A 19549-nucleotide genomic window follows, 5' to 3' on the forward strand; every position below is an offset into this window, starting at 1 on the left:
GTTGGACTCCGGTCAGACTTTGACATTTAAATTCAAAAGTGAACATTGAATATCGATCTCCTTGCTTTCCAGTGACTTGATGCAATTAAAAATGTTTTTTGGCTCTCATGGGCTGAAGCCACAAAGGCTCTCTCTGCCCAGCTGGCAATTTTAAAAATAAGAAAGGAACTGGATGCTTTTTAACAGCTCTTAAAAACCCTGAGGTTATACTAAGTCTGGTGCTAAAGCAAGAAAGAGAACTGACCACATTCTATAACCTTCCCTCACTGATCATTTCTTAAAGTGAAACATTTTCTGATGTGTCTGTTTCAAAAATCCTAATATCAAAAATGTTGCTGCTTATATCCCAAAGGTGTAGCAAATTTAAGAAATTAGAGAGAATCCTTTTACCTAAATTATGCACACATAATTGAAGAGACTATGGCAGTTTTGATTAGATTACTATTTGCTCTTTGAAAAAAGAGTTCCCTTGAATGTACAAAACCAGAAGAGAAATTGGGGTTCACCAGTCAGCACATGTACATACTGCCCCCACCCCCAATAACCCATGCATCTTGGACCACTCTAACCCTTCATCTTCAGTGTGCACAGGAGAAAAGGAGTGAGAAGTGGAAATCAATTGCCCTGTTTTCCACCTACAGAGTGCTCAGGGCAAGGTCTAAATTTAACCACTTTGCACTTCAGCCCATGAGTCATGCTGTTATTTCCACGTCTCTTTTACCTCCTTCTGCCTCTCACCCGAAAGTTTTAGATGCCAGTTTATTTAGAAAATGGTGCTGTTGGTCATGAGAGACCACCAAATCCAGTGCTTTGGATGGAACTGGAGGACATTATGTTAAGTGAAATAAATCAGACATAGAAAGACAAATAGTGCATGCACTAACTTATATGTGTAGCTGAAAAGAAATGATCTCATAGAATTAGAGTCAAATAAGACATATTCCATTCTTGTATAAATATATCAGAACCTGGGAAGGATGTCAGGAAAGGAGAGAAGGAGAGAGTGATAGGTAATAGACTTGAGTGGTGGGAACATGAGGTTAAGGGAATAATTCTATAAACTGGGCCCAGTGTATGACCCCACATGCTTTCTTTCAAAAAGCAATTTACTGGCAGCCTGGCCCTGCTTAAGTCAATAGGATGCTACCTTCCTCAGCAACCAATCTGTTGTCTGCAGGAGAAATCCAGACCAGAAATGCCCATAGGGAGAACATAAGTTACCCTGAAGGGGAGGGGGGCCTTTTATGACCCTTACACAGACCAGGTTTCAGAACTCAGAGAGATGATTCCTGCTAACCACAAAATCTGTAAGAACAGGTTCCAATTAGAACTGGTTGGCATGGGCCCAAGTGACCTAGAGTTGTCCTAAACCTTTACCAAGCATAGTGGGGACTTGAAAATCTGATGTCATCCTGTTGTCAGTCAAAAGTCAAGAGGTGGACGGGCAGGACTCTCTGGAAATGTCCCTGGAACTCCCAATCAAACTGGAGGGCAGGAAAGGCAAAACGTTCCTCTCCTCTGTGGGGACCCACTCTCTCCCTTTAGAGTATCCCCTTTCCTATCACGTCTAATAAACGCATGCCTGCTACTCTGAGCGACATGTCTGAAATGTTTCTGGAGTAATCACAAGAATGGGTGTGAGAGAGGACTGCTGTGGCTGCCTCGGCTCCAAGGCAGGCATTTGCCCGGTAACAAGAGGATGGTGAACAGGCATGGGGTTGCAGTTGTGTAGAAAAAATGATTTTTGTTTGTTTTGTTTTCCACCCAGTGCTGGGATTGAATCCAGGGTCTCACACATTGCTAAGCAGAAGGAATAATTCTAACGTTCTACAGCACAATAGGGCGGCTATTATTGACATTGAGTTGTGTATTTCAAAATAGATAGTACAGAGGAGTTTGAAGAAATGATAAATGTTTATTTGTAATTTATATATATATATATAAATTTGTGTGTGTGTATGTGTGTGCGTGTGTACACAAATCCAGTGCTTTTCTCTCCCCAGGTGGAGTCTGAACACCAGTCCTTACTCCAGTCCCACAGCACTAGCTTCTGGGCCATTTCAGCAAACAATGATTAATCTGTCATTTGGTAGAGGTGGGGTGAAGGGGGCTTCTAACTGCTTTGATAGTTTTGATAGTCCCTCCTTTGAAAATCATTCTTTTTTATACTCAAGACTTTCTCTTTATATATCAATTTTTGCTTATGTTTTAAAATTTACTCTTTGGTTGTTTTTGTGGTATTGGGGATTGAATCCAGGACCTTGCACATGCTAGTCAAGCTCTGTTTCCCTGAGTGACGTCCCCAGCCCCGTGTGCCAATTTTTAGAGTACTGAATTGGGCTTCTTTGAAGATTTTTCTTCACCTCTGACAGTCAAATGTGCAGCAAAAAATAGTTACCCACCAAGTGCTCATAATTTGTCCTTTCTTTTGGGGACCCCAGGCAATGAGGCAAAACCATGAAACTAGTTCAGGTCAGTGAAATGGGAACAGAAATGCTGTGTGTTATTTCTAAGCTGTGAAACAGAAAACCCCGCTGGCTGTCTTCTGGAATCTTCCTTTCCTTGCTCCAGCAACCAAGACCAACCCTGGAAGTTCCAGATGGCACAGCGACAAGATGATAAATGGCATTAAAGGATTCTCTTTGGTGACTCAATGGAAAACTTGCTTCAGCAGACTCTTAAAACTGTAATCCTAATAGTTTACATATAAAACATTCTGCTTCAAGACAAAGTTATCAGTTGGATAAGAAGCTGATTTTTTTGAAGAGATGGGAGATAATATTGGCATTCTTGCTACAATTCTCAAAAAAAAATCAAAGACAAATTAATTTCAATCCAACACACTTTATTCTTTTATTTTTTTTTAATTTTTTTAACTTAATTTTCAATGATCAAGTATTCAAGATGTTGTAAACCAAGGTTATTAGTACATTGACAATCGGTTTCATCGAGCACAAGAAAATCAAACATCTTTTAAATTTCCCTAACAGGTCTCCAAATAAATATTAATCCTAAAAATCACAAAACCAAACTTTTTATTTAACAAACTAAAAACAGCCTTTCGTCACAAGCACACCTCTACACAGAAAAATCTCGCATACAGATCACACACTCCACTGAGATCCTAACGCCAGTTTATCCGACACGATATTTATTGGACTCAGTATTACGTTTCCTTAAACTAAAATGTTAGAGGCTGATCTTCCCACTTCATGCTTCTAAATTAACAATTGGTGTTTTGGGTAGAGGTATATATCTTAAGTAAAATGCCCACTATCAAGTTTTACCAATGATTCTTATTTTTAATTTCTAGATACAAACTTGAAGCTTCTTTCATTCACCACTTTGGTTTAATATGTCCTTACAATTACGTTAGCCTTCAAAAACTGTTTCTCCTTCAATTTTGACATGTAGAATAGACTACCAGGTAAAGACGACACCCTCAAAACCCCACTGCTAAAAACACTCACAGGGTTGTAGGGTTTTTGGAGGAGAACTAAGAAAAGATCATGTGAAATAGTTTTCTTTTACCTTTCTCTGAAATTATTTTTAGCAGCTGATTATGCTGGCTGGCTAAACTAAATATCAAAAGCACTGAGTTTTCCATAGAAAAGTATCCCCTCCTGAACTCTTCATTTTTGCAGCATAGAGTTCATAGATTAACTGTTGAAATGAGAGTAATGGGCGCTTGTTTTCTGGGTATTTTTCCAGACTTCCAAATGCAAAGCACATGCAACCCTTTATCAGTGAAATACTGTGAATTCAGTAGTGAGCATGCATCATTTTTAGCACCAAGGCATTTTTTTTTTTTCAAGATTGCAGAAGCAAACAGCTAAGGAAGGTTTTGGTCACATTAGAACCCTCCCTAGGGCTGAGTTAAAATGAAGTGCTTAAAGTGAAACCTCTTTAAACATACACACAAACTGATTCCAATGCAACAAGAAGTCTGAGACAGATGTAGTCAGCAGCATCCTGGAAGATGAAGGAGAGAAGACAGAAAAGATAAAGTGCACAAGGAAACTAATCTCGCCTGCCAGCCACACATTCCCTTTATTATGGAAGAGGAAACACACTGATGTGTAAAGGTTACCTACTAGTCTGTCAAACAGAGCATTTGTAAGCTGTCCTCTAGGCAATTCTGGGGTTACACAGTATTTTGATATCTGCTACTTAGAATACTCAGTATGCACCTATTTATCAATGGTTAAGAGTCTTGTTCTCTATCATCTAGGATATTTTAAGCACACACACAGGCCACCACCCTAGGGTTGGACTAACCTCCTGTTCCCTGGTACAATACAGAATTCCCACAAAGATTTCAGGTCTATCCAAACTGTGAAGTTTCTCCCTTGTGCACAAAAGGTTTCTATAAAACAAGCTTAAAAAAAAAAAAAAAAAAGAAGAAGAAAGAAAAAGAAAAAGAAAGAAAAGAAAAAAACATTCTGGCTCCAAGTCCACCAAAGAATGCAAGCTGGGATTGTGGACTGAAGAAACATTTTCTCGGTGGTTAGTGAACATATAGGATGGCCATGACCTACACAAGCCCTACAGGGCGGGGGAAGGGAGGAAGCAGCTCCCTAGCTCCCTTCTCTGAAGCCTGATTCTTCCAAGTCATGTGTGTGAGAAATAAAAAGTTTGGCGGACCATTTTCAAAATATTTATTTATACCAATTCTGCCTTAATTGAGTCTAACTGTAGCCATTCTAACTGTAGCCCTTCCCCTTTGCCTACTCCAATTTTAAAATTAACCAATCAGGTAAGTTGTAACCCTGAGTTCTCCAATCAGGGCAAAGGGCAGCACTAAGACTTAGAAACGCAGGGACTGACTGTGGGGTAAGCCTGCAGGCAGGGATCTGATAGCACGTGGTTCTGGCAGAAGTAAAGCTTTGCCTCGCCCATCCACTTTGGAGCACCAGTTTGATTTCTGGTGGCACCTCCTTATTTCTACCATGTGCTGCAGTCAGGGTCAGTGGTTTGGTGTGTATTTTTGTATATACTCATTTTTTTATAAATATTTTTTAAAAATATTTATTTATTAGTTTTAGGTGGGCACAAAATCTTTATTTTACATTTATGTGGTGCTGAGGATCGAACCCAGTGCATAGTGCATGCCAGGCGAGCGCTCTACCCCTGAGCCACAACCCCAGCCCTTCATTTTTAAGTCTTTACTAGGAATCTAAAAATTCATGTTTGCCAATAATAGTAAGAGAAAGGTTAATATTCTGAAGGAAAGAAAAAAAAAAAAAACGTGAAATCCCAAAGCTCCCATTCAACAAATCTGAACTCTTCAGAAGTTCTGCTGAGACTAGATGTTAACACCCAAATTGAATTTGTTCTATGTTAAATATGAACTATAAAAATATTTGAGGTATTGTTTTGACAAGTGATTTTTAATATTACACTTGGCTAAACAAATGAAATTTACCTTGAAAAATCTAATTAGTTAAACATCAAATGCTGATGGTTCCTACAGGTGTTTTCTACTATCTACACAAGGAAATAATAATGTCTCTATTCTTCAGAAACAGTAATACATAATATAATGAAATAACCTCACTATTTTACAATCACATCTTGCTTTATTAACCAAAAGTTATTTTCGACATTAGGTAGCATAAAAAGTGAACAATGGAGTGAGAGAAACCTATATCTGACTTTGCCCCTCTGTACAATCCTAAATAAGTTACTTTACCTTTCACATTCACATCTATTTTTTAAAATTAACAAAAACAAGGTTGGGGGTGTAGCTCCGTGGTGGAGTCTGTGCTTAGCACATGTGAGGCCCTGAGTTCAATCCCAGCACCACCAAAAATAAACAAAAACAATAAACTCCTTGCAAGTTATTAAAAGGATGAAGATGAATGATGTACATTTAAGTGTTTGACAAAATAGTGCTAAAAATAGTCAACACTCCACAAATGATCATTTGTGTCCTCTCTGTTTCTCCTTTCCCCTCACTCCCAAAACCATGATTCTGAGTGACTGTTAACTGTTTTCAAGAAATAAATCGACCTACCAGGAATAAGGATTTTATACCAATGAACATAACCAAGAATTTGTTCCAACCACCCACCCACTCTTTGGGTGTTTCTAAATTAATGGACTCAAGGATTATATTTGCATATTAAAGGCAAATAATACAGTAATTTACAGAGTTGATAAAGGAACAAGATGACCTTTTGCCAGAACAAGTAATTTGAAGCCTATGTGCATGAAGAGTAGCAATTAAAACTTCTAATGGAAAGTGTGACTATAAAGTAACATGACCAATTTATTAACAAACACATAAGACCTTATATACACAGTTAGATGGTATCATCTACAAAATAGCCGCTTAGTTGGCCATGTCACATTCCAATTATGCTACCAGAGCTCAAAGCATTTGGGGAACAATTCTGAATCGGTACATATTCCAAAATAATCACTCCTTCAAGACTTATACTACTTATTCTACATTTTTACCAACAACACAGCAATGATACACCTAATATATATATAAGTATCAGGAAGTAAAATATTAACATGTGGTGCACATTTCTGGTCAATTTATTTGAGCTCTGGCCCAATCACCCCAAAAGATTCCATGGATTTCAGAGGCTAATTGGTTAATAGTACCTGACAAGTAGCTGGTGCCCAGTCGATGACTGCGGAACTGGTAACCTTTTGAGGAAGAACAATAATTACTCATGGTGAGTCCAACAATCTTAATACCAAAAAACAGTGCCAATTCCCAGAAGTCTCTTAGTGTGGTATCTTAATGATCAGAGAAAAATTAAGAAACCACCACCCCTCCCCATTCTACACATCTACAGCTCCAACACTGAAGGAAATTTTTCCATTCTAAAAAGAATCAAGGTCTTCCACAGAGGTAAAGAGGAACCCTGAGTCCCCAGAGAAGACACTGGGTTAATCAGCAATGTGTTCCAAACCATCGGTGTACACCACATGGACCAAAGTTTGACAGATACCAGTGGAACTACAATCTTAGCCCAGCAAGAGAGCCAAGCCCAGGCAGGGGATGAAGGGAAGTCCCTGTCACCTGAGACACTTGCAGACTTTGTTTAATGTAACAGTGATTACCCTCTCTGCAAACTGCTTGCAACCAAGAGAACCATTTGAACAATGTCATTCCTAAGTGAAGAGGAAAATACTCTGTACCAAGGAACAGACACATGATTTCACCTGTGAAGCCACACAAGGATGATTCAGCCAAAAAGCCTGAGTCATGGGACAGTCTGCCAATCACCACTGTTGTATGGAAGAGGGCCAACCATACAAGAACATGTTTCCCAAGTTAGCTCTATACCTGCATAGGCTTATGTAGAAAGACTACACAATTCTATTTGTGTTTGGACCTTTCAGTCTCTCACAGTTAAAGCTCATGAGTAACTTTCTGTCAGCCCATTAGTGCTGTTAGGAGGCACCTATCTTAAGAAGCACATAAAAAGCATCCTATGCGGCCCCTAAGTCTAAATGATATTCTGGAAGGTTCTGGAAAGAATGATGGATAAGGAACCCAAAGTGCATTTAAAAACAGAAAAATCCTCTTTCAAAATCACGGCAGGCATTCCACTGGAAGGAAGGAAAGGTAAATCAAACTGATTCTAACTCTGATAAAGTAGAATTCATGTCTAATTTAAGACTGGCGTAGTTTAAATCATTTTCTCTACTTAGGATCATATTTCAGGTCCAGCCCACAGATCTCCCTCCTCCTGTATTCAAAGTGACTTTCATATCCCAGGTTTAGCTTTCCTGATTTAATTACTCATTTCCAGCAGCAGCCACAGCAATTTTCTGTACAGAAAGAAAGAAAACAATACCGATTTCTCCAGTGCTTTAAGCATATAACTAAAATGCTCAGGTGGGACTCAATCTTACCTCTGGAGTTTCTTCTTTACCTATTTTGAATGTCAAGGTTGCAATTCTTAACTAATCTTATGTCAGTCCTTACGAGCTAAAGGGATTTCTGCAGCAATTTCCTTGGATGAGAAAGCCATCAGTTTCTTTCTTCATGATGCATCTCAAATTAATTTCTAGCCATGTTATGTAGCACACTAGTTTTAAAGCCCCTTATAAAGAATTCTGGAGTTTGTATTCGAGCCTTCAGATTTATGATTCAGCAGCCTCTAACTACCTTATGATGGGGAAGACAAACTGAAAGAGAATATGTCCTATGAAATGACATAGCTGTTCCTCTCACCGTGCTCTGCATGTGGTTCCTTTGAAGCATCCGAAAAATTCTACCTGATTGACAACTCCGCTATGGCTTAAAATGCTATTAACAGTACTTTAAGGAACCTCAGCTTCTTCCTCTTTTCAAAATCATATCTGCTTTATTCTCTATAAGCAAAAGCAACATGCTGCACTTAACATTTTTCCAATTAAATTGCATAGTTGAGGCAGATTCATTTGTGCTTTGTAGCAGAACTCACAGTAGGTGTTCATGTCTAAAAACTTGGATTTGCAAGTGCAAGGTCATGGTCAGGTTCACCTTTTTGGGGAGTGTATGCTAATGATATACAGGGCCATTGCCTTTCCCACGATTTGTGTTAACGGGGGACCTCAGCCTTATGCCATATTGGAGCATGAGCATTAAATTAACATAGCAAAAGTGGTAACAAATGTATCTAAACTCCTCCTTGGAGAAAAGAGGGGAAAGGCTCTCAGTCTTGTTGAGGTATCCAGCCCTCAATCGACAGTGGCTGTGTATACTGAGTTTTGTTGGTTTGAGGATTGTATCTGTTGAGGTTAAAAAAAAGAGAGAAGGCACAGGTGTTTCTCAAGCCACCATATTCAACTCAACCAACAAAACAAGTCTTCCATGTTCAAGCTTCAGGAATGAGGCTACATGGCAGCAGGGCTCTCTTCCAGCCCTGGGTCTGGAGAACTTATTGCTTCTGGGAAGGGCCCCGGGTAGGTCTGTGCTGTGTATGGGATCCCTTTTTGTAGAGCAGTTTCTTCGTGGAATTCTCCCTGGGTGCTGAAGGCTGGACATGATCTAGTCCGTGCATTCTTCTGGGCTTTGTTGGGCTGGCCCACGAGCTCACTCACGGTGCTCAGAGGGAATTCTCTGCACCTCTGCCTCTGCAGTTCGTCCTCTTTGTACTTTATGGAGTACCAGGCCAGAAAAATAAAAATAAAGCCAACAAATTTGAGGCCAGCCGCCAAACCAAAGTAGACAAAACGAAATGATGTCACGTTGTACTCCCAGCAAGAGCCCTGTACCCCACATTCCTGTTGCCAGAGCATGCAGGTGGTGTCAATAACTGCTCCAAAGTAGATCGGAGTAGGAATGTATGCTAGGGTTGGGGAGAGAAAGAAAACCATAAAGATTCAGTACATCTTATACAAGAAATCTGACTTGTAAATTAGCAAGGTACTTGTTTGCTCAAAAACCGGCTAAAGGAAGTGAATCTCTTGTGTTACTTGATTTTTTTAAAAGATATATCATCTAATCACAATTTATTTTAAAAACATTCCCTAAATGGTGAACACTTAAAATCTTCCATGTTGCAACTCAGAATGTGTTACTGGTTTTTAGGATAGTTAAAAAGTGTCTATTGTGTGTGTGTGTGTGTGTGTGTGTGTGTGTGTATACACACACACATGTGTAATCATCACATTGTACACTTCAGATACATTTTTTATTTGTCAGTTATAATTCAATAAAGCTGGAAAATGTCTATTGTTACGGATGCAGCTACAGAATCCTTTTAAACTTCTAAAAAAAATGGATTTTGACATAAATACTTAAGAGGCTAGAACACTTCATTGCCCACCAAAATTCAGTACATCTAATTCTTGTGGGTTGAGGCCTAGTCCTTGGATGTAGAAAGAGGAGGAGGCAAGTCTTGTCCCTCTTAAGTCAGACACCACATCAGATGGCAATTTTAGTATAAGGGAGCTGAGGGTATGGAAATAATTATGGCATAAAATTCATCTTTGAAGCTTATAAAACATCCAGATGAGTAGCAGCTTTGTTGTTTGGGACACTGTAGAGACATTGCTTTGATCCCCGCAGACAAAGCCTACCCAGTAGATGTCCTTCATCACATGCTCTGTCAAATGTGCCACGACCCCTAACTGGTTCATCTGACAAATATCCACCCCTCCTTTAAATTCCAGACTCAGAAATCACTCTGTGCCCATTGCGATTTGTTTATTAACTATCACATACTATTTTATTAAATCATTGGTCAATTTGTCACCCCAATGGCACAGCCACACCTTTTATGCTTTCCTGCCCAAGGATCTTTCAGGACAGCCAGAGAGCCTCAGCAAGAGGGCACAGAGGAGGCACTGGCTTAACTTTACCTCCAAATCCATCCCAAATAACCCCAACTCCATGGCATCAGAGAGGGGCAGAGCAAAAGGAAGGGACTTTTTTTTTTTCTTTTTCTATTCAGCCGCCCCTTTGGTTAACAAATTTCCTTTTTGAAAATAATACTTTTTAGTTTTCAATGCAAAGTATAACTATGTGTACACGTGTCCAAATTTCCTTTAACCAGCATTCTTTTTAAAACCAGTACCTTCAAAGTCACCAGTAACAAAAGTCAAGCCACTCATTAAATGCAACCAGAAGCATTTGCCTCTTGGGCTTACTGGAAAGTGCCCATTAATGGAGTAGGCCATGAACCCCAACATACACAAAGTGAGAATTCCAGAGAGGTTTAATGCTTCAAATGGGGAAGATGATGCCATTTTGAAGTGTTTTATTCTTCAAAACCGAAATTTGAATCAAAAACCCTTCCTCCCACCCCTGTAGAAAATAATATTGATTACTAGGGGGAAAATAGCAGCTGAAGAAAATGATAGGCTGACACTAAAGAAGGAAAAGATAAGCTTGATGAGGAAGTCAGTTAGCAACACACGGAGACAGCAGGCTTCTCTTCACAGGTCATTTCCCATTCGCTGTCCCAAGACCTCACTGGGGGGCATCACCTTTGAAAAATTATTCTTCCTATGCTCCGTTCACAGTTACGAAGCACTAAGGAATGCACATGTGTTCTCTCTCTTTACCAAGATTTGAACCCACACTTGACAGTAATTTCTGGGTGTTGCTTTGGGGATTGATTATTCTTTTTAAGAGTTTCTTTACTTCAAAAAAACTTGGTATGTACATTCTTTGCTCAGTTCAAGTAAATTATTGTCAAGAACAAGAAATTGAAATTTTCACAAGTAAAATGAGCACCAATTTATCTCCTTTCTAAATTAAAAAAGGAGTAAAGGGACCAAAATGCTAAGATAACAAACCGATTAAAAATGTCTTCATTGAATATTTTCTACTGTGCAAAACTGTCTGGGGAATTTTGCCCAAGTTTATGTTCACAGTCAAAAAGAAACTGAACTAAAGTCAGTTTTGTTGAGGTATTTTTTTTTTCATCAAATAAACTTGTCAGCTTTTAGTTCAAATGAAAAAAAATAAGGAAATGTACCCTCACCACAAACCTGTAAAACTCCTAGCTACGAATGGTAACAAATGACTTGACTTGCCATTTTTAAAGGACAGTGAGTATTTGCCAGTTGCAAGGAGGAACTAAGAGGCTCGCTTGGAAATTCAGGGACGTACCAAGTGTTCGCAACAAAACAAACTGCATTCCCAGGGCAAACGGTCTTTCCTCATCTTCCACAGACCTACAGTGAAGGAAGAAAGAAATGTTTTAAAATGGTGGTCCCAAGAAAAGACATCAAATCAAGCCTGTTCTGTGCGGAGGGAGGCACCATCCAGATGCTGGGCAAACATATTCAATCCACTAGAATTTAGTAACAAAAGCCAAGAAGACTGCTGTTGGGAGCTCACAGAATAAAGGTCTCCCCAAAACGACTCAAAGGAAAGTCTGATTAACTCTACTTGTTTCTTTGTCAGCCCTGGTCCAGGATCAAAGGATCTCAGCTGAAGGGGCAGAAGCATCTCTGACTGGGCTTCCAAAATCAGTTCTTTTTTAAAATTTCATAAAATTTTAAACATACCATTCACTGTCTCTGTTCACCTAAATATTGCATTCACTGTTTTTGTTCACCTGTAATTTCCTGAATGGTAGAAGTGTCCAATGAAAACCACTCCCATAATTCTCCCAGAGGAGGAAAAAAGTAAAAGAAAGAATAAATGGTCAAAAAAAATGTATATAAAAAAGAAGTCAAAAACCATAGAAAGCCAGTGCCATGGCACGCATGCCTGTAATCCCAACAGCTCAGAAGGCTGAGGCAGGAGGATCGCAAGTTCAAAGCCAGTCTCAGCAATAGTAAGGTACTAAGCATCTCTGTGAGACGCTATCTCTAAATAAAAAATACAAAATAAGGCTGGGGATTTGGCTCAGTGGTTGAATGCCCCTGAGTTCAATCTCTGGTACCCCGCCCCCTCCCCAAAAAAGAAAGACTAAGCTCCTCCCAGCCACATTTTCTGTTTTTTTTTTAATTAAACAATTATTTTTTTAATTAAACAAAGTGAAAAAATGATATTACATAAATAAGCAAATATATTAATGATTCTTATGGTTTGTTAAATGATGGACCCGACATGGTAGTTCCAGCTAACTGGAAGACTGGAGTGGGAGAGGTAATTGAGACCAGAGGCTCTCAACCCACCTGGACAACATAGAAGACCCTGTCTCAAGCAAAACAATGATAAATCTTCTCCTTTCTATCCCTTAAACAATGGAAATTTTCTGAGGACCAGTATCTTTGTTGTCTTTTCTCTAAATTCTTTATGCCTTGTAGCAAATTGCCCAGTTCTGCCCATGTGGTTGTTGCCGTATAAATATCTGCCAGTGGAGGGACGGGGTAACTAAACCAAGGGGCCTTTCCTGTGCTGTTATCAGACTCCCAAGGAACAGCTTTTCTGGGAAATATCTCCCTCACTATCCCACAGGCAAGAAGTCAGAACATGAAGGTGCAATCTGCCCACTCTCAGTAAGGGTGACTTATCAGCAGGCACGTCCTGCCAGGTGCCCAGCACGGTGGGTTCCAAGGAGCCAGAGGAAGAAGGAGGACTCCCTTATTCACATCCTCATTGCGCTGCATCCCTAGTCCCTCTAAAACCACCAACGGTTTGCTCTTCTTGCCCATCATGCTGCGCTTCCTTGCCCAGTGCAGCCCTTACTGTAAATACCAACACATTAATTCAAATGTGCCAGCATCAACATTTTTAATAGAACAAAATTAGCTTTCATATCTTCTTATAAACAACAACAACAACAACAAAAACCAGGATATATAATACAGCAAAGAAAGCAAGATCCTGAATAAGTGGAAAATCACATTTCCCAGTCTAAACTCTCTTTGATTCCATTCCAAAATTTTATATGATAGTAAAACTAATGAACTCAGCATTTCAAAATGCAGGCCCAGCATAAATCATCACTGACCCAGGAGGTACAGGACTGTCTACAAAGTTGGAGATAATAGCTTTTGTGGTATGCATGATTTAGCAACTTTACCAAATTACTTCCTGCCCCCCTCCAGGGTCTGGCTTCCCTGCAGAGGTAACATGGGGGATGGCTTTCAATTCCTGAAGTTGAGCCTCTGAGGTTAGAGACTTAAGGAACCAAAGAGATTAGAACCCAATCAAAGAAAGTTCTAGAATATGAAATGTTGCAACCATTCTTTCCCTTCCTAATATGGAAATACTCAGCTCTCGAGCTCCCCAGGAACACTGTCCTGCACCATGGAACCTCACTCTCCTCTCCTGTGCCCCGTCATCCCTTGTCCTGGAATATGTGCTCTGGCAATGCTATTTCATCTCTCACCCCTGGAGCCCAGTGCTGTTCTCACCTGAGTGTCACTATGATGGCTGACGGTTGGGCACATGCTGTGATGAAGGTGACTATGAAAAGAAAAACTAAGAATGGGATCAGGGTGTTGCAGGTCCGTTTGCACTTCCCTGACACAGCATAGCCATTCTCGTTGAGATACGTTTTGACGATAACCACTCGGAGCTGGCCTCGCTGTCCCACTGTGGGCGGAGTGATCACTTGTCTACTTTGGACGCAGGTGCATTCTGTATAATTCCGAATCTAAGTGAGCAAAATAAAGTTAGGTTGAGTGCCAATCAAAAGGAAAGTGTAGCATAGGACTAGTAAGACAAAGTGAAGTAAAATATTCTACAATAGTTACTGCAGCATGTTAAAAATGCAAAAGATCTCACTGAAAACACCTTCCTCACTGATAATAGTAAAGAATCAAAGCATGTGTCTAACAATACCAAAATGTGCCAGTTAAAACTGTTTAAACCTAAAATTTTCTAAGAAGCTGTCAACAATTCTATGTTTACATTCTGTAAGCTCAAATTGGGTTGTAAACCTAAGCTGCTCAGATTGTTTGAACTCTTGGGCTTTCCAATTATAAAAGCCCCTTAGAAACAGGAACCCAGCCTGATCTTCACGCATGCTTACCAGAGTACCTAGCACAACCCTGATGACCTACCACAATGCTGAGCACATAGTGGACCCGGGTCTAAAGTAATGATCTGCTAAATAAATGGGAAAGAATTCGTAACACAGTCATGATGGCTTCAGTACAAATAATAGTGAGCTTCTCATTAGTTGTTCTAGTTTAAACACCTTTTGAATCTCCTTTAGTTATCTGGTGAACTCCAAGCTATGGATGAATAACCCACTCCATGAATGTAACTTAGGTCTGGTGACCATGGCCCAAGCTCAGTGCTGTTCCTAGACTTTGTTGGGAAGCACTGGTGCACCCAAAATCACTTGTCCATTTTTTTCCAACAAATATCTGTGAGTCCACACTGACAGGCTAGATGCATTCAAGGGACTGACGCTACAGAAGAGTGAAAGAGACAAAATTCTCTGTTAACTACCAAAATTTTCTTAGTGAAGTGAAAAGTGAAAAGTGAAACTTCATTGGGTGTTACTTGTACAAAACCAAAATAAACCAACAAATGTTTACTCAGTCAATTAACCTTCCTTGCTTATTATGTTGCATTTTACTGAATGAAAATGTTAATTGGTCCATGTGGTGAACACTTGGAGCAACAGTAAGAACAGGGATAAAGGTGGGCGCTGTTTGGCCATCTTTGTGCAAAGGATCTCCAGTCTTCTTAAAAGAAAGAGAGGAACCTGAGGAAGAGCTTGGCCACTGAGAGGGACAGATCTCGCCCTCCCTCTCAGCACACACTGGAGCTCACCAATTGCATACAGGGAACAAGCAACAGGATTCTCAATTTATCACTCTAGTTCTAAACTCCGAAATTAAAAAAAAAAAAATGGCATCTTCAAAACATCCAGTCAATGGTTTAATCTCTATCACCTGCGCAGAACAAGCAAATGCATTTTAACCTTTCAATTAAAGCAGTGCCCTCCATCTGTTCTTATGCAAAGAATCAAGCCAGGCTCGATAAAGAATGGAGTAGAATACGCAAAACTTCTCCCACAGAATTACAGCCTATTTATAACTCACAGAGGAGGGGATTCTCAAAATAGCCTATTCTTGAACAGACAGAAATATCTTTACTCTGAAAGTTAAAAAAAAAAAAAAAAAAAAAAAAGTCTGAACCAACCAGTGGAACTCCATATCATGTACAATAACAAAACTGGGAAGTTATACTCCATGTATGTACAACGTGTCAAAATACGTTCTGTCCTCATGTATAACTAAAAAGAACAAATGAAAAATTCTTCAAAAGAGTCTGAACCAAACTGATAGTTTGTGAAAAATTGCCATTGCCCATCTTCCCAGAATCAGGGGAAGTGCTTTCCTGTCTCTCCCACCAGCACAAACTATGGTCTTCTTGACCTTCAAATCCATTACAGGGGCCCTGTCAGAAAACAAATGGAAGGCCAGGAGCCCAATGTTATCAAGTTTCACTGAGTTGACATGGAATGTAGAGAGGGCTGATATGGAACCAAATCTCTACACTTAAACACTCCCATCCTCCCCAGCAAAACCAAGAGAGCAATGCATAACTTCTTTCCACAAGGTGTTTATCTGAAGGAAGTACTTTGTAGGTTATTTGGAGCCTCTCAAAAAAAGGAGACTGAAGTCATCATGGTTGCATATGAATTCTATCACGTCCTTGTCACAAGACGTTGGATTAACAACAAAAGAGGAATTTAGGAAATCTACTCACCCCAGTGCTAAGATTACCACTGTTAACACAGCCAGCCAGACAGGGGTTAAAGTACGTAATTCCATCTGATCCACACACTGGCTCATATTCATGTATCTTACAACCACAATTAACATTGCAGCTTCCTGTCAGGTTCCTATGAGGCATGGTCAGAGAAGGTCTGAGAGAAAGGAAACAAACCAGGAGCAGAATTAAAATGAAAGCAAGAGGAAACACCTTGATATTTAGTGATTTGTCCACATTAGCAAAGATGTTCCCATGCATCAAAGCTACAGTATCATGAAACAGCTGCCTTCCATCATTACAGGAATTTACAACACAACATAAAAAGTTTCAGCTTTCTAGTATTGCGGATTCAGTAGTTTTTTTAGATCAAATTATCTGTCCCAACTCAATTTTATCCTTCACCTTGATGCCTCAGAACTGGTCTTATGTGTAGGCTCAATAATTTGAATTTTTATATAACTCCTCATTTACTGTAAGCACTTGGCTCTATGTTTTAACATATTTGGGCTGAAACTCCTTTTTAAATTTTTAAATTTATTACTGTTATTGTTTTTATTATTACTATTATTATTAGTGTGCTGGGGATTGAGTCCAAGCCTTATGCATGCTAAGCAAACATTCTACCATTCAGTCCTAGTGTTTTGTTTGGTTTGGTTTGGTACCAGGGATTGAACCCAGGGGCGCTTAATCACTGAGCCACATCCCCAGCCGGTTTTATTTTTTCATTTTGAGACAGGGTCTCACTAAGTTGCTTAGGGCCTCGCTAAATTACTGAGGCTGGCTTTGAACTTGCAATCCTCCTGCCTCAGCCTCTGAGCCCCTGGGATTACAGGTGTGCACCACTGTGCCTAACTTTACTTCACTTTTAATTAACATAGAAGAATTGTACACATTTACAGAGTACAATATGATGTTTTAATACACTGTATGATAATCAAATCAGGGTAAATTACCATATCCTCCATCTCAAACATTTATCAATTTCTTAAACTGGTAAAATAGAGAAAATACTTTTCAGTATTGAACCAACAATATCATTGTGAGCACATAAATACATCAATCATAGTTATCAATATTGGTTCCTTTAAACAAAAACTTTAATGGTTCTGGAATAACTTCTCAAAGAAAGAGATGGAACCTGGGAAATCTAAAGGAATGATTTGCAAAGATGATTGGTTAGAAATCACATCACCAGTTGGATTCAAACAAGAATGATTAAACAGCTCTTTACTCAGGAATACCCAAATGAAGTTGCACAATCAAATGTGGTGGGAATTTTTTTTTCCATAATATCATGGAGTCTAATAGAAAGAAATGGTACACTGTGAAAGCTCTCAGAAAATCATTTCTGGCAATCAGTATAAAGGGAGGGGGAACCAGTGGAATACAGGGCAGGGAAGAGAAGTGCAAAACATCAGTGAGGAGCAGAGGCAGGCTGGTTCCCCGGAGGGGACCACAGAGGAATGGAAGCAAACACAGTGCTCATAATCATGACCTCTCTGCTTCTGTCTTCATGCCACCCTCCATGAATCACCGATGAAATATTGTTCCTAAAGCTAAGTGACTTAGCAAAAGCATATCCTTCACTCATCCATCATAGTCCATTCAAAAAATATTTTGGAATGTCTGTTATATGCCACAACCTATCTTCAATGACTATGTTAGTGCTACTTATCCAGTAGCATAGTCCATCCCAATCCTTATAGTAACCTATAAATTTAAAGTGTTTTTGGTTCCTAGGCTTTTCCCCTCCGTGGCCTTTCAATGATAACTGAGTTCTCGGATGTCAGTGGGAGAAACAAATTCAAAGCAATATTGAAGTTCTATCAAGAAAGCCTTCTAACATGAAAGTGATATCAATCCTGTTCTTCATTCACGTCATTCCACAGAAAACAATTTATCACAAGACTTTGGTAATCATTATGTTCATTACTCTTCGAATCCAAACATTTTAAAGTTTGAATATACCTAAACAAAATAACTCTAGACCAGTGGTTCTCGACTGGGTCACACCCCGCCATGAGAACATTGGGCAATGACAATTTTGGTTGTCACAACCACAGGGATGCTATTGGTAACTAGTAAGTAAAGGCCAGGGATGCTACCGAACATCACACAATGCACAGCACATTCCCCTACCTCTCACAATAAAGAACAATCTGGACCAAATGTCAGTAATGCTAAGAATAAGACCTCAGACCAATGACCATACGCCAGGCCAACTACCTTTCCCATCCTACCAAGGATGAAATGGCTTAGGATGCCATTAAGACATTCACCCTAAAGCTGAACAGTGCATGTTAACTGTTTTTAACTGCTATCATATGAAAAGTATTCAGTGGGCACGAATATTCTCTTTACCAGTTCTTCAAGAACTAAAATGCAAGCCAGGACCACCTAAAATGGCTTTTACATGCCTGCATGCTTAGTCACGAAAAATGGCAGGCTTCAATATTGTACCATGGGTTACTAGTGTTGCTATTTACTTGGTATTTCCTATTAACAAAGTGCTTTTACTTCATATATGGCCACAGAGTTCAAAAACCTTGTCCTTTAAGAATATGTCCCTCCAAGAGGAAGGAACCTGAAGAAGACAACAACATGCTGGAGACACACTGACCACAGGAAGACAAAACATCCATGAGGTTAAGAGACAGAGGCACAGTCTCAGGTCACCCTGGGAATGTTTGCTTTTCTCAGGGATCATGGGGATACAAAAATGGTATCATATGAAAAGCTCTAAGAAAATCAAATTAGGCAACAAATTTAAGTACCAGTGAAAGGAAGTGGGCCTTCGTGAAAAGTCACTAGGGGAAAAGAGAATTGTGGAACAAAAGCGAAAGCTGCTGACAAGGTTCACCCTTTACACGAGGCTGATTAAAATAGAAACTTTCTTCAGAAGAATAATGTCTTCTTTGATTTTAATTTACTCTCCAGAAAACAGCCTAGATTCTAATAATAGTGCAAGCATTGAAACCTGAATAACAATATTTCACTAACAAGAAATGAACCCGGGATGGGGGCAGAAATGCACAAGAAGTACTCACTGTGCACTGCACTTATCCTTGGGCACAGGGTCCACACACCACCTTTCCAAAGAAATGAAAGCATGCCTGGCAACATAGTTGCTTTCCAAATGAAATATTCATTTTAACTCATAAATCAATGTAAGTTTGATTTCAAATAAGGCAAAGGGCCTTGCTAGCAAATGCCTCATAATCGCATGTTCCAAACTGCTAGCTTGAGAGTCACCCATCTATATTACTATAAAAATCATGGAATTGTAGAGACAGAGAGATGGAAGGGGTCTCTGAGATAAGCTAGTACGTTTGCTACTTTTAAAGAATAAGGAATTCTAAGAGATGGAGTGATGTGCCTTAAGAAAACCTAAGGAGACAAAAAAGAGGTGGAGGGAGTTAGAAGGAAAATATAACAGCAGTATTGCCCCACTTTTATTAA

General features: G+C 39.5%; 1 protein-coding gene across 2 annotated transcripts in view; it reads right to left on the minus strand.

Annotated features, from left to right (window-relative positions):
• Nucleotides 1-5474: 5474 nt before the first annotated feature.
• The window catches only part of Slco5a1 (solute carrier organic anion transporter family member 5A1), a 129698-nt gene continuing 115623 nt past the window's right edge, over nt 5475-19549 (minus strand). For both annotated transcript variants that reach the window (XM_076836336.1, XM_076836335.1), the window contains 4 exons: nt 16085-16244; nt 13771-14012; nt 11570-11634; nt 5475-9299 (listed from right to left, as the gene is read on the minus strand). In XM_076836336.1, coding sequence (XP_076692451.1) covers nt 8845-9299; nt 11570-11634; nt 13771-14012; nt 16085-16244 — 922 coding nt within the window. In that variant the 3' untranslated portion in view covers nt 5475-8844. The remainder of the gene's footprint in view (nt 9300-11569; nt 11635-13770; nt 14013-16084; nt 16245-19549) is intronic.

The sequence above is a fragment of the Callospermophilus lateralis genome, chromosome 16 (genome assembly GCF_048772815.1).
Source record: "Callospermophilus lateralis isolate mCalLat2 chromosome 16, mCalLat2.hap1, whole genome shotgun sequence".
Lineage (NCBI taxonomy): Eukaryota > Metazoa > Chordata > Mammalia > Rodentia > Sciuridae > Callospermophilus > Callospermophilus lateralis.